The sequence below is a fragment of the Cebidichthys violaceus genome, unplaced genomic scaffold (assembly GCF_023349555.1).
Source record: "Cebidichthys violaceus isolate CVI_PGR_0920_01 unplaced genomic scaffold, fCebVio1.0.p SCAF_9, whole genome shotgun sequence".
Taxonomy (NCBI): Eukaryota; Metazoa; Chordata; class Actinopteri; order Perciformes; family Stichaeidae; genus Cebidichthys; species Cebidichthys violaceus.
This window is the reverse complement of record NW_027176975.1, coordinates 7,859,254-7,872,518: the sequence shown is the minus strand read 5'-3', so window position 1 is coordinate 7,872,518 and position 13,265 is coordinate 7,859,254. Positions and strand designations below refer to the sequence as shown.

Here is a 13,265-nt window from a genome sequence, read left to right as displayed (position 1 = left end):
TTTTTTAATTTTTATTTTTATACATATATATATATATATATATAAAGAAATAAATCATTACAGCAATTATACATGTTCAAAGATAATATTCGGATCATTCCAATAGACAATACCAAACACACTGTAGATTTTAAGTCACAGTTTCTTAGATCATCTCTCATCTCATCTTCAACCGCTTATCCGGGATCGGGTCGCGGGGGCAACAGCTCCAGCAGGGGACCCCAAACTTCCCTTTCCCGAGCCACATCATAGATCCCATCAGAATTAAACCGTATACATCATGTTGTTTTTGTTTATTATGTATTGGCTAGTCTATTTATTTTTTATTTATTAAGCTTACTTTATACATCTCATCTTCTTTATGATTATTCTCATCATCTGGGCCTAGCTTTGTATAATGTTGCTTTAGGATTCATCAAGTCCATGTGAGTGTTGATAAGTCATGTGGACGACAGCAATTATACATTCATATAGTGTACGATCCTCCTGAGCTCGTCCTATCCACTCCCCCTCTCTGTGTGTCTCGTGCTGTGACCATAGGCTGTGACTCGCGCAGGGTGGTTTTTCATTGGCTGCCGGCCGACCGTCGGAGCAGGTAGCTCTCCTCGGTGCTGAAATCGCTGCACGTAGTGATAATGTAAACGGCGATGAGACCAAACGGAGCGCCAGCCAGTAAACACCAAAATGGACGATGATCTGTTCCAACTGAGACAGCTACCGTGAGTAAACTTGCAATCTGCACATTACTGCCTTTTGTGTTTTATTCAGTCCATTGTCAGCCGTGACAGCGTGTTCGACCGACGCGTCGTCCTCTGACAGCCTCGCTTCGTGCAGCCTCTGTTTGGTTAGCTCTCTGGACCACAAATAGCTTGACATTCCTTAAAAGCGTCAGTCATTCAATAACAACATCCCTCCGGGTAATACTTGGAAATGCTCATACATTAAGGGAATAATAAAAACAACTTAGCATCAGACACAGTTTGTTTACAGTCGAAAGCTATTGCATTTTCCCAAGGAGACTATTTTGGTTTTATTTATTTATAGGTTTGAAAGCAGGTTTGCTGTGATTTCTAAGCTGATTCAGTTTTCCGTCTGAACTTGTAACTATGTTTGCTGTCATGACTCAGTACCTAGCGTGATTTATTTCAACCTCTGCTGTACATACATTCATTTAAAGGTTGCCCCATTCCAGTCCATAGCCTGGCCGTCATGAGGGACATTTCTCAGAGACATACAGTAAAAAAACAATATATACAGTCCAGTCTTCTTACAAGAATTACTTAAAAAGTAATAATGCGCACAATTTCTAAATTAAAGAAAAGATATATTTTTGTAAGGGTTTTTTACAGTTACATCTCTGGACATCTGATGGACTCATCTGCATCACTAATACTTCCCATTGCAAGTCTATGTTATGTAATTACAGTGATTAAGACATCACTGGCACTCTCAGAGTTCTCTTATAGTGTTTCAGTCTAAATGAACCGTTATTATCTACATGTGGGAGAAGATTATACCTTCCATCTGTAGACATTCATATCTCTGGGTATTTAGGCTATTTAAGCTCGCCAAGCAGTAAAGTGCAGTTTGCGGAGCTGTCAGCTGTCCTTACATGGTTCCCCCATAGGATGATATTACTACCTATTCGCAAAATCACAGCCAGAAAAAGATCACCTAGGCAACTGGCTTCCGACTCTGATTTTTGTACTGGAACTAGCCCTCTGAAACTCCCCTGACCAGACACAATGTGGAGAAGTTAATCCTCCTGGGCTTTTAAAACACTTATTCTAATTGTTTTTCTGTTTGTTTTTGTAGTATCATCCGGTTCCGTCGCACAGGTGAGAGCACACGCTCCGAGGATGATGGCGAGAATAGAGAACAGGTTATCAGGATTGCAGAGCAGACTGATCTGGAGTCTGTGGCACTTGCAGACGGAGCTCCAGTTCCTCGGGAGTTTGCCAATCCAACTGATGGTATAGTATGACAGGGCTTTATTTTACACACCCTGTCTTTCATGATAATATCCTACTCACCTCCACAAAGCAGGATCTCTGCCAAGTTATATCTTCTTATATCTGTGTCCAACGTCAAGACTAAACTTCAATCTCAAAAGTAATATCTTGTACAAAAGAGCAGTTTGGCAGAGGTATATGTGCTCTTTCAAGTTTTTGCCCTTGTTGGATCATTTAGGCTGATACGTTGCACAAGCCTAACTTTGTTTGTAAGAAACAACATCTGTAAATATCGACACTCAGTGGTCTCAACCTCACCCATGCAACTTTAGTTCCTTATAGTTGCTCTTCACCGTTCAGAGAAGGTTTGCTTCTACTAAATTCTTGAATACCGCTTTGAATATTTTCTCATTCCCTCAGACACATTCATGGTAGAAGATGCCGTAGAGGCCATCGGCTTTGGGACATTTCAGTTGAAACTCTCCATCCTCACTGGTCTGTCCTGGGTGAGAGCTGCTCTTTGTTGACAATACACTATTTCCGATACTGTGTATGTGTGTGCATGCTATAGAATGTGTCTCTGAGTTGTTTTCTGTTTGCTCAGATGGCTGACGCTATGGAGATGATGATCCTCAGCATTTTAGCTCCGCAGCTTCACTGTGAATGGAGGCTGCCCAGCCTCGAGGTGGCCCTGCTTACATCGGTAATGACTCTCTAATGTCTGTAAAGTGCTCTTACTTGCAGTGCTATATGACTGTCCTGGTAGTTATTGGTTAAGTGCTTAGGGATTGTTTGTTTTGAGCAGTGACAACCATGTGGAAAACAGTGGGGTGTCTTAACGCCATTAAATACTGTGTGGGTTGCATAGGCAGGCCTTACATGGTGGACATTTTTAATTGAGATGTAAATAATGCAACTTTCATGAGAAGATAATCATATGAAAAACAGATTCAGTGATTTTTAGTGGCTCACACCGAAACTAAAAGCTGCAGTCCTGTCTACACTTTAAAAACACGCATGACAGGATGTGCATAAAATCAGTTATGTCTTGTGAAACTATAATCATGTGCACATTTAAACTGCTGCAATCCAATTAAAATATTTTTTTTTATTGGTGCAGGCAGTGTTTATTGGGATGATGGTCAGCTCTTCTCTTTGGGGAAACATAGCTGACAAATACGGCAGAAAGACAGTAAGTTCTAATAAAGCCTCTGTTGTACAAGTGTGATGATATATATTTTGTTTCCCGTAAGGCACATTTTATCTACTTGAGAGGCATTGCAATTTCAGCTTTTCCTGAATGAAAAGCCTTATCAGATCACCATAATGTATCCGGCAGCTAAGTTTTGGTTGTGTGCACACACAGGGTCTCAAGCTGAGTGTGCTGTGGACTATGTTCTATGGCGTGATGAGTGCTTTTGCACCTGTTTATGGTTGGATCCTCGTCCTCCGTGCACTGGTGGGCTTTGGCATCGGAGGAGCCCCACAGTCGTGAGTTTCCCTCATTCATCTCTCTAAAAACGAAGCATTAATAATTAATGATGTGAGTTAGGATTAACTGTGAAATGTGCCTCCTTATAAGGGTGACACTGTATTCTGAGTTTCTGCCTATGAAGTCCAGAGCTACGTGCATCCTGCTGATTGAGGTATGAACTACCCTTATCAATCATCCATCTAGCCATAGTGTTAATGGTGCGGACATGACAAAACATGCAACCATAACTGCACAGCTCTGAAATGCTGTTTTTTGAGCAGGATTTTATATTATTTTGACTTTGCCTTGTAGATATTTTGGGCACTGGGCACAGTGTTTGAGGTCCTCCTGGCCATCCTGGTGATGCCAACTCTAGGCTGGCGTTGGCTGCTCGGCCTTTCCACCATTCCTCTCTTCATCTTCTCCCTCCTGTGTTTTGTGAGTATGATGTTATCGGCCTTGAGACGTTCTGCAATATGTAAGCAGAACAAATGACAGCCTAATCAATTGACACGTCTCTTTTTTGGTGGTGTGGGAACAGTGGCTACCAGAGAGTGCTCGATACGACGTGCTGACAGGGAACCAGGAAAAAGCTCTGGCCACATTGAAACGCATCGCTACAGAGAACGGAGCACCCATGCCACTGGGAAAACTTATTGCTGCCAGACAGGTGAAAGACAATTTTTATGAAAATTCTCTAAATGTTATAAATGTATATGCTCCCTATTATGTGTGTTTTTCTGTTCTTTTAATTAGGAGGAACGAGGAAAGATTCAAGATTTATTTTCATCACACTTTCGCTGGACCACAGTTCTGCTGTGGTTTATTTGGTAAATGGAGTGAATGATAATGCCACCCACTCACATCCTGAGTCATTACTCACTGATTTCTTTTTTGTTCTTATTCTCCAAAAACTTTAATGTTCTCCAAGTGCAGAGACATATTAACCCATGTTTTATTCAAAGTTTCTCACGTCACGTGAACCACCATTGATTCATCCTGTTTGTTTCTCTCCTCAGGTTCGCAAATGCCTTCTCTTACTATGGGCTGGTGCTGCTCACTACAGAGCTGTTTCAGGAGGGAGGAGCATGTGGAAGTGAGTCACTGCTCCAACACCGACAGATATCTTCACACATTCAAGGACACGCACACACATTTTTCTTTGCCATACTGATAAGAGAGACTTTGTAGTTCCGTGACTTGTGTGTTGAACCAGGAGATAGGTGTATGGCATATCAGACATTTTACATGTGCCAGCAGGAACAGCACAGGTTTAAGAGATAGCATTAAGAACAGAGGCTACTGTAACACATGAAGGAACAGAGCCATCGTTAATGCCATTAGTTACACCTGTGCTTTTCCTACTATGCCAGGCCTAAATGTCTGCCATGAAAAAGATCTCCGCATTTGTACAGTATGTTTTTGCAAAATCACAGATCAAAGCCTGTGCTGGGGTGTGTACTATCCCGTTTTCTGTTGTTTTGTATCTCCCTCTAGTGTCCAAAGGTAACAAGAGGGAGCTGCGATGCAACTTGGAGTGTAAATATCTGAACTCTGACGACTACAAAGACCTGTTGTGGACCACCTTATCTGAATTCCCAGGTACACATAAATTAATTGTGTTCACTGATTTTATTTTATTTTTTGTAAAATTATTCTAGTTACAGTGGCATGTTTTTCCACTGTACGATAATTACTTTATATTTACCATAACTTACAAGTAAATCATCATCGTAATAATGTTAATAGAGTGTTCTCATTGAGGACACTTTGGCAAGGAGTTAATAATAACATTAATGATGGCCCCATTCCATTTAGGTGTGCCAGGGCCCTGCTGTCATGCCGGCTAACTGACAAAACTACTGGTTTACCTAAAGAGAATGGAGCCATCATTAACATTATTAGTCACACCTCTGCTTTTCCTGCGATGACGTGTCAAAATGTCATGGTAATAATAAGTGAACGCATTATATGTATAATTACTCCAATGTAAAATAAAGAGCAAGTCAGCATATTATATTCTACAAACCTTGAATTTTGCATTGTCACATAGGACTGCTGGTGACACTGTGGGCTATTGATCGATTGGGGAGGAGGAAGACCATGGCGTTGTGTTTCTTCGTCTTTTCTATGTGCATCATCCCACTGTATGGCTGCGTTGGCAGGTGAGGTGGATACTGAGGAGAATGTTAAACATGACATTGTGGGTCCACCATTTATCCAGCGTACCTGGTTTCTCTGTTGCAGAGTACCCATGACAGTGTTGATATTCATCGCAAGAGCTTTCATCGCAGGAGGATTCCAGGCTGCTTATGTGTACACTCCAGAGGTAAGATATCTAACCAGAGCTGCCAGCTGTTTGTTTTTTGCTTGTTTTGAGTAAAATTCATACAGTGACTAGTAGAGCTCAGATCCAATCAATAGCTGGGTAAATGGAACATCAGGCCAGCCTACTCAGTGTTCTCTGAACATCTGCAGGTGTACCCAACAGCGACCAGGGCTTTAGGTCTGGGAATGAGCAGTGGAATGGCCAGAGTCGGTGCCCTCATTACACCTTTTGTAGCACAGGTAACACCCCTCTGTAAGTTTTGTCATTTTAACACATCACAACCCAAGAAAGTTGCTAATTTTTTTTCGCCCCTGGGTTTCATCCTGCAGGTGATGTTGGAGTCATCTGTTTACCTGGCTCTTTCTGTGTACTGCTGCTGCTGCCTCCTTGCCGCCTTTGCCTCTTGTGCACTGCCAATTGAGACAACAGGCCGGGGCCTGCAGGAGTCCAGTCACCGCGAGTGGGGCCAGGAGATGGTGGGCCGGGCCCCCTCCCAAAACTCAGAGGGAATCCGCCCCACCGACTCTGTTTCCCAGGGCTGAGGACAGGTCGGCAGGAGTACAACTGAGAGTGGTGACCACAGTGAGGAAAAGATGTGAGGAGAGGCAAAAAAAAAAAAGCGTGTCCAGCTTCGGTGTCCATCTCCAGTCCCATCCTATGACTTCAGTTTAGGCACCACAGTGGCTTCAGAGAGCCAGGCAGCACACTATTATATATCATATTATATTATCTTCAACCACCATTGCTGTCACAGTTTTGCCACTGAATAACTGCCCGTGGGTCAACTGGAAAGACCAAATGTCCTTCACAAGTGCAAGATTGAGAAAATATTTGGTGAACAACATGTGAAACATGTATGGACAAGTGAGAATTCAAATACTTGAAGCTAAGTATTTGAATCCTTCTTTTCTAATGCAAAAGAAGAAAAGGAGAATAAAGTGGGTTTAAGTGTTAGCTTCAAAGCTTCTTTTCAAAGAGCCTTAAAACTACAGATTCAGTTTGTGTTTGAGAGAACTTAACCCTTAGAAAAAGCTGTGTCTGTTAGCATAGTGGACATAAATACACAAAAAAAGAAAGAGCACCATCTTGTGCACACAACTTGGCTGTTAAAAAAACACACTTTATTGAAGATTCACGTGTGTTAAGGCAGTGAAAGGACAGACTGCACAGAGAGTCACTGTGTTAAACCCTGTTAGTATTATTTCACATTTCAACATGGATGATAATTGTTTTCTGCTAAAAGAAACGAGGATCATTATGTAGCAGTTTTATTCACAACAACATGACAAATCTGCCGAAGCCTTCATCAGAGCATAAAAATCATACAGCCGATAATATTTCATAATTATAGCACAAGTGGAACGAGTCCACAGATGCTGGGCTGCATTTGAAGACAACATTATGTACATTAACGTTGGCGTATTAGTAAACTCAAAGCAGACTCAAACTAGTTAGCAAGTGTTAAATGCTTTTTTAAAAATGACATTAACACAAGTATCTGGTGTTACGATCTCTACTCTACCAGACTCTGAGGCTGTGCACACATTGACCTACACGTACATATACACAACCCCTTGGCAGGATGTTACATTCTGTCTTTCTCGTCTTGTAAATAATGTATCAATACCTGGTTTAGTTGTTGTCTTTGATTTTGTTTGTAACAAAGGTGATGTGGAGGCAGACTTTGCCCAGTCTGAGTGACACACTGAGCAAAGTTTTGTTAAAAAAAAAAAAAGAAGAGATTCAACAATTCAGGTTCGGCAAGCCGACTCTTTACCTGCCAGTGTTTGATATATAGAGCTGCATTAAGTGTCTGTCTGCACAGATTATTGTTAATGCACTGGATGTAAATGTGTATGATATTATCGTAAATAATCTTTCAAAAAGAGTAGTAGATTCATGTTGTTATTTATTACTAAACAGTGGGATTATATCAGGTGATTATAGAAGTTATAATCATTTTCAGGAAATTTGTCTACTTTTTCTTCATTTACTGAGAACATTTTCAAAGATTTGTATACTTGTTTTAATTACCAAAACCTCCTACAAATTTAACTATTATTTTGTTCCTTGTGAATGAGCCATCTGTTAATTAATGATGGCAAATACAAGGCACTGACATTGAAATTTAAAAAACAAGTGCACCAATCTACAAATTTACAATCGAGCTTTTGGACCTTTGCCCTTTTGTTCCGCAATCTGACCGAAGAGCCTTGCTGCCTCCTGGGCGCAGCCTCGGTGAATGGTGAGTCCAAAACCTCCATGGCCGTAGTTGTGTATCACCTGAATGAGAGCCACAATATTTTAGAAGTTGGATGACTGAAAATTCCTTTTTAAAGTACTGCTGGGCTGTTAAAGTTTACCTCTACTGTAGTTGCACCAGACTGTATGGTCTCCCTCTCCAGCCGGACTTTGCTGCGAACAGGCCTGAGGCCGGCCCAGTCCTCTACTATCCTGGCATGCTGAAGTTAGTAACAACAAAACATAATCTTTCTCAAGCCTGAAACTTTGCTGAAGAATCAAGTTGTTGTCACCAACATGCTTGAGGACAGAATTACACTATAAGTATTCTAAAAAACATCAAATGCAAAATGTTGAATACTTAAGCACTACAGAAGACTCATTGTAAATCATGTATCACAGTTGACTCAAACAGTCTTTATATGGGCTCTAAGACAAACTCTCACCTTGAGACTAGGCTCGAGCTGGCAAGCGCCTTCCCAGATTGTTTTATGGTCAGTGGAGTTGTTCTGCTCACTCCAGTTTCCTACCTGGAAAATCCCTCCGACTGTCACGAGGCGACTCCTGCAGACACAGAAAAACAACTTTGTCTTTCTGACTACAAAAAAACACTGTAATCTCATTCCAAATCTTCTGACAGAAAACAACACTGTGGTCAACACAGCATAGCCACTGCAACCTTTGCTGGCAAGATGCAATATGTGTATGATACTGTAAATCCACAGCACTCCTGTCCGTCACTACAAACATTACAGGAGAAGTTTGCTCCTAAATGATGTGTATCTGAATCATGAGTGGTTTGTGTCACCAGAACTACCCTGGAATGATGTATGGTGAATTGTAGACTCCTGTTGTAAAATTGTGGGTAAGAATCCAATGCTTCAGCCACGGAGCATCCACCTGAAAAACAAAGAATAACCAGGTACAACCACTGTTCCCATGGTGCCTTTATAGCTGGTTTTATAATCATTCACACCTTTACTATCTGACCACGGCCTGGTTTCAGCTCAGGGTCCGGCTGGAGCTCTCCTGATCTCACCCCAGCGCAGTTTATTACCACGTCTGCCCCAGTTTCTGACAGCTAAATACAGGGAAGCAAGATAAGAGATAACAAATAAGATGGCAAATACAACAACCTGGCTATTATGATATAACAGATAAAAAGCAATCCTAACATTTTAAAATAAAACACAATAATATAGAATAAACTATGCAACTAAAACATTGAAAAGCCTTCACTAACCTCCTTGAAGGACTCTATTTTCCTGTGATAAAATTTCACACCCCTTTTTTGCAACCTGAGAATAACACAAAACCAGATGTTTATTATTGGCACTTGAAAACGACTTTTGAAAAATACACTTCTTACTCTTCTGTAAAACTAAAACTAGACAAGATTAAACTGAACCAGTTATTCTCAACAACATCTGGTGGCCATTTACATCTACACAGAATATAGGGAATTGTGTGTTGAGGAAAGTTTGTTAGATGGAACCATTTAAAAAAAATTTCAGACACTAATCCGGTCATTCCCATGCTGTCTAAATCTGCTTTAGTTCCCCGGCCTGCACAATACATGGAAGTAGTTTTCTCTCAGTGACCACTGATTGTACACTACTTTTTACTTTGCACTGTGGGATCATTTTAGTTTACTATATACATATTAGACAACACTACAACATGGTTGACACACTAAATAGTTAACAGTTTTAGATGGACAGAGACAACGTGCATTCATTTATTATTTCATTGACCCGTGAGGGGAAGTTAGGAACTGAAAATATATAACAAGCGATAAGGTGCTTATTTTCATCTTATTACTGCATAATAAATTGTGTTTCAAACACTTGCAGGTACACCTATAAGGTCACCTCAGGTCTTGACTCACCAATCCATCAGCCAAGGTAAGTATGCTTTACCTTCCAGCATGAGAGCAGTGTTGAACCACCCATAACTGGACACATTAAAAGAGACAGTCAGATCATCTATCCATAACATTTTTTATCTTTTATTGGGAAACATGCGATATTGTGTTAAGTATGATAAAAACAAAGAGATTTTCTAAACATCAATGATGTGCTTGGACTGAATTTTTTTTTGCATTTAACAGTTTCTTTCTTTCTTTCTAAGCATTTATTACCTGAAATGTTGCAAATGTAAACAAAATGTTAAGAATTGTGTTTTTCCTTTTGGTTTTGTGTATGTGTCATTAAAAGATGTCATGCTGTTCTCTTGATGTATGATATACGCCAGTGTATTGTAATCAAAAGTGGGAAGAGTAAAATGTTTGGCATGACATGGAAACAGATAACAAAGTTTATGCAGCCCTGCTTTATGTTCAGTGTTTGTTTTCAAGGCAGTTTCAGCAGGAAACCTACTTGTATCCGGGGAACAGCTTCAGCTCTCGTTCTGTGAGCTGTCTGAAGCCCAGGACAATATCTTTAAATGAGGGATCCTGCAAACAAAAACAAGTGGAGATATTATCATTCATGTCCTAAACATGTCCTGGCTGTATTAGTTTGCTGTCACAATGGAGAATCCCAATCCTTAGGAGGCCTCTCTGTTATTGTTTTCCAATCAATGCAGACATCAGTCTTTGTGTGACTGAACAAAGTCCGGCTGAACACTAATTGCACCGTTATGTAATACATTCATGAACTAGTTATATGAGGTTACATTTTAACTAATTGCACAATGCTTTTCCTCTTAGTAAGGCTTCTGAAACAAGGTCATATCTTATCTTTGAGGCCAGATTAACTCAGAACAATGCACTACTCACTGGGGCTGGTTCACTGCAGAGGTTGTAGCCAGACTGAAGGAATATACCCATTTGTATGGACTCTGGTGAACTGAGGCAGCTTAGCAAGTAGTCAAATGTCTCTTTATTCCATTTTCTAAAAGTGAGGGCAAAATACAGCACAAAAATGTTGGCATTTTTTTTTTTTTTTACAGATATAGTAGAGATTTAAAAGAGAGATAAGGATAATACACTTACGTCTCCTGGACGTTGCCCTTATCGTAGAGATACGGCTGCCAGAGGCCGGCAGCTCCATCACTAGTGGTCAGTGGAGTGAAAGAGTCCGCATACACCTCAATGGTCAGTGGACTAATGATGGAGTGATACTGCTCGTAGATGCTCTGCGCTGTTGACAGGCCGATGACTCCAGCTCCAATCACTGCCACCCTCATGTCTGGATCAACATGAGACACTTTTAGATGTGAGACTCATTCATCCTATAGGTGAACAGGCCAACATCTTCTAGGAAGACAATCTAGATCGCTATTGAATTGTATTGCATAACTTTAAATGCATTATTAGTGGTAGTAGTAGTATGGAAGTATTAGACATGTTAGACAACTCAATTAGGTAACAGAGTAAAACCTGTACAGCTAATAATAGGAGAGTATAATATTATGTAACTGAGCGAACAACATGTCGGATAAATATTTCAAAGCAAATCGCTGACGCGGAAAGAGAGTTGTTTAAATGTTGCGTAATACAAACAAATCGAATGCAGATATTACAGATGATCCACTCACAACCGAAGCTGTATGATTTCCAAAACGTTTTGCTATACCTTCAGTCTAGTCCTCGGCCACTGCTGAGAAGTTGCTGTTAAAGTTGGTCACAGCAACAACTCAGGACTTCACTCACCCTGTGGTCCAGCTGTCACGTGAGCGGCCAGGCGGGCGGGACCAGCAGCTTCTCAGCATCACATGGGCATTGTACACTGGACGTCAATGGGAAATTAGGAATAAAACGTAAATAGTTGTACATCATGCACGGAATACAGCTGCATTGCTTTTATTTTGAAGGCGACTGCTGCTGTCTTTTATCTCAATTTACGTACGTTAGTACGTTCGTGGATGTGTGCGAGCAGCAGCGTTACTGCAATCCCAATAATAAAAGTGTCAGCAGCCGGAATCGGGCCGGTGTATTTGGCCCGACGTGTTTTTTCCGGTGTTACGGTTTAACTAGGGACCCTGTTAACTGGCGACCTTCAGCCGAATGCATCTGTTGTTGTCGTAGTTACGGCAGCTGTTGCAAATAGGCAGATAACACGTAGCTGTCCTCGTGAATGCCGCATTGTTTAGTTTTGCATTACATTGTGAAACCTTCTCATTTACAGTCTTTGGTCAAAACATATCGGATTCCACGTTGGAGAGTCGTTTGAGAAAACGAGTCCACTCGAGTTTGAAACGTTGCGTGTTGTTTGTGTTGAAACAGGAAGAGAGCACGTTGCTCTTCCTTTGAAATAATAAAGTTGGTAAAACTTTACCAAGTTTACGCCAGTTAACACGGTCCCTAGTTAAACCGTAACACCGGCAAGCCGAGTTTACGCCGGAGCTGGGCCAGGTCATTTTGGCTACCTGGGATGTGTTGACTAATGCAGAGCGGACACGGACATCTGAGGCTTTGCTAGCTAAGTTCTCTTTGGATCGACCTACATATGTGAACAAACATTCTTTGTTTAATTAAGTTTAATTAATCCAGATCCTCACTGACGATCACCTGTCAGCTGTCCTTCACAGTGATTACAGTAATTATTAATAATATTACCTGTCTGCTTATTATGTTAAGACTTATTAATATGGCCATGAAAAGGGCCACAACACTCACACTCATCGTAGTCCTCATTTTTCCCACATATATGAAACGCTTACAAACCACAACCACACAAGTGTTACTGATATAAAGAATGAATCCTTGATCTTGATCTAGTGCTGTCCAATGTTCATGCTGGCTCCTCTCATAAGGCTGTCGTCAAAGCTTATTACACAAGTTTTAAGGTAGAACAACATGGAGTCAATAACATGAATGATGCATGTCATAATGGTCAATTAACCTCTATATGAGTACACTTACAATGCTAGTAGTGCTCATAGGACTGCCTCCAATGATATGACTGTTACTGTCACTGCCTCCAGTACTACAAGTACAAGTACAAGTTTGACTGCTATCACATACAGCACCCAGAGTGAAAACACAGATTTCCTGGGACACACATCATGCAGCAGCCACACTTTAGTTATAATAGTAATAATCAGCATCATTATTATTAATTATTATTCAATTTAATTATTACCGTTATAATTATTATTATTCTAACTTTTCTGTTTGTCACTGCCTTCTGTTAAAACAAATTTGGGGGTACTTTCATTTTTTGTGTTCATTCTATATCTTGCCTAAATTGTCTTTAAGTTGTTTGAAAAGACATTTTCAAAGGTTGTATACAAATGGACTTGCATTGTTGTTTTGTTAAGTATT

General features: G+C 40.6%; 2 protein-coding genes across 2 annotated transcripts; one reads left to right on the top strand and one right to left on the bottom strand.

Moving 5' to 3' along the window:
* Positions 1-586: 586 nt before the first annotated feature.
* On the top strand, positions 587-6,853 carry svopa (SV2 related protein a). The gene is made up of 16 exons (XM_068704270.1): positions 587-719; positions 1,816-1,973; positions 2,373-2,458; positions 2,557-2,655; positions 3,073-3,144; positions 3,319-3,443; positions 3,535-3,598; positions 3,739-3,864; positions 3,968-4,096; positions 4,183-4,256; positions 4,446-4,522; positions 4,924-5,028; positions 5,480-5,591; positions 5,674-5,755; positions 5,905-5,994; positions 6,085-6,853. The coding sequence occupies exons 1-16, from the start codon at positions 685-687 to the stop codon at positions 6,295-6,297; spliced, it is 1,647 nt and encodes a 548-aa protein (XP_068560371.1). The 5' UTR covers positions 587-684; the 3' UTR covers positions 6,298-6,853.
* A 1-nt stretch (position 6,854) lies between these two features.
* Positions 6,855-11,683, bottom strand: LOC137867589 (D-amino-acid oxidase-like). Its single transcript, XM_068704271.1, has 11 exons — positions 11,575-11,683; positions 10,992-11,187; positions 10,776-10,890; positions 10,375-10,451; positions 9,885-9,950; positions 9,240-9,294; positions 8,973-9,077; positions 8,814-8,896; positions 8,443-8,560; positions 8,119-8,217; positions 6,855-8,038 (listed from the first exon to the last, which is right to left on the bottom strand). Exons 2-11 carry the CDS (start codon positions 11,183-11,185, stop codon positions 7,913-7,915), a joined length of 1,038 nt encoding a protein of 345 aa, XP_068560372.1. The 5' UTR covers positions 11,186-11,187; positions 11,575-11,683; the 3' UTR covers positions 6,855-7,912.
* Between the last annotated feature and the right edge of the window lie 1,582 nt (positions 11,684-13,265).

Excerpts from the sequence above, each read along its gene's own strand:
- LOC137867589 (XM_068704271.1), bottom strand. The coding sequence starts at position 11,185 with ATGAGGGTGGCAGTGATTGGAGCTGGAGTCATCGGCCTGTCAACAGCG. Across the intron at positions 9,078-9,239 it reads AAATAGAGTCCTTCAAGGAG|CTGTCAGAAACTGGGGCAGA; the intron begins GTTAGTGAAGGC and ends CCCTGTATTTAG. Across the intron at positions 8,218-8,442 it reads AGCTCGAGCCTAGTCTCAAG|CATGCCAGGATAGTAGAGGA; the intron begins GTGAGAGTTTGT and ends TACTAACTTCAG.
- svopa (XM_068704270.1), top strand. The coding sequence starts at position 685 with ATGGACGATGATCTGTTCCAACTGAGACAGCTACC. Across the intron at positions 4,097-4,182 it reads AACTTATTGCTGCCAGACAG|GAGGAACGAGGAAAGATTCA; the intron begins GTGAAAGACAAT and ends TCTTTTAATTAG. Across the intron at positions 4,523-4,923 it reads GGAGGGAGGAGCATGTGGAA|TGTCCAAAGGTAACAAGAGG; the intron begins GTGAGTCACTGC and ends ATCTCCCTCTAG.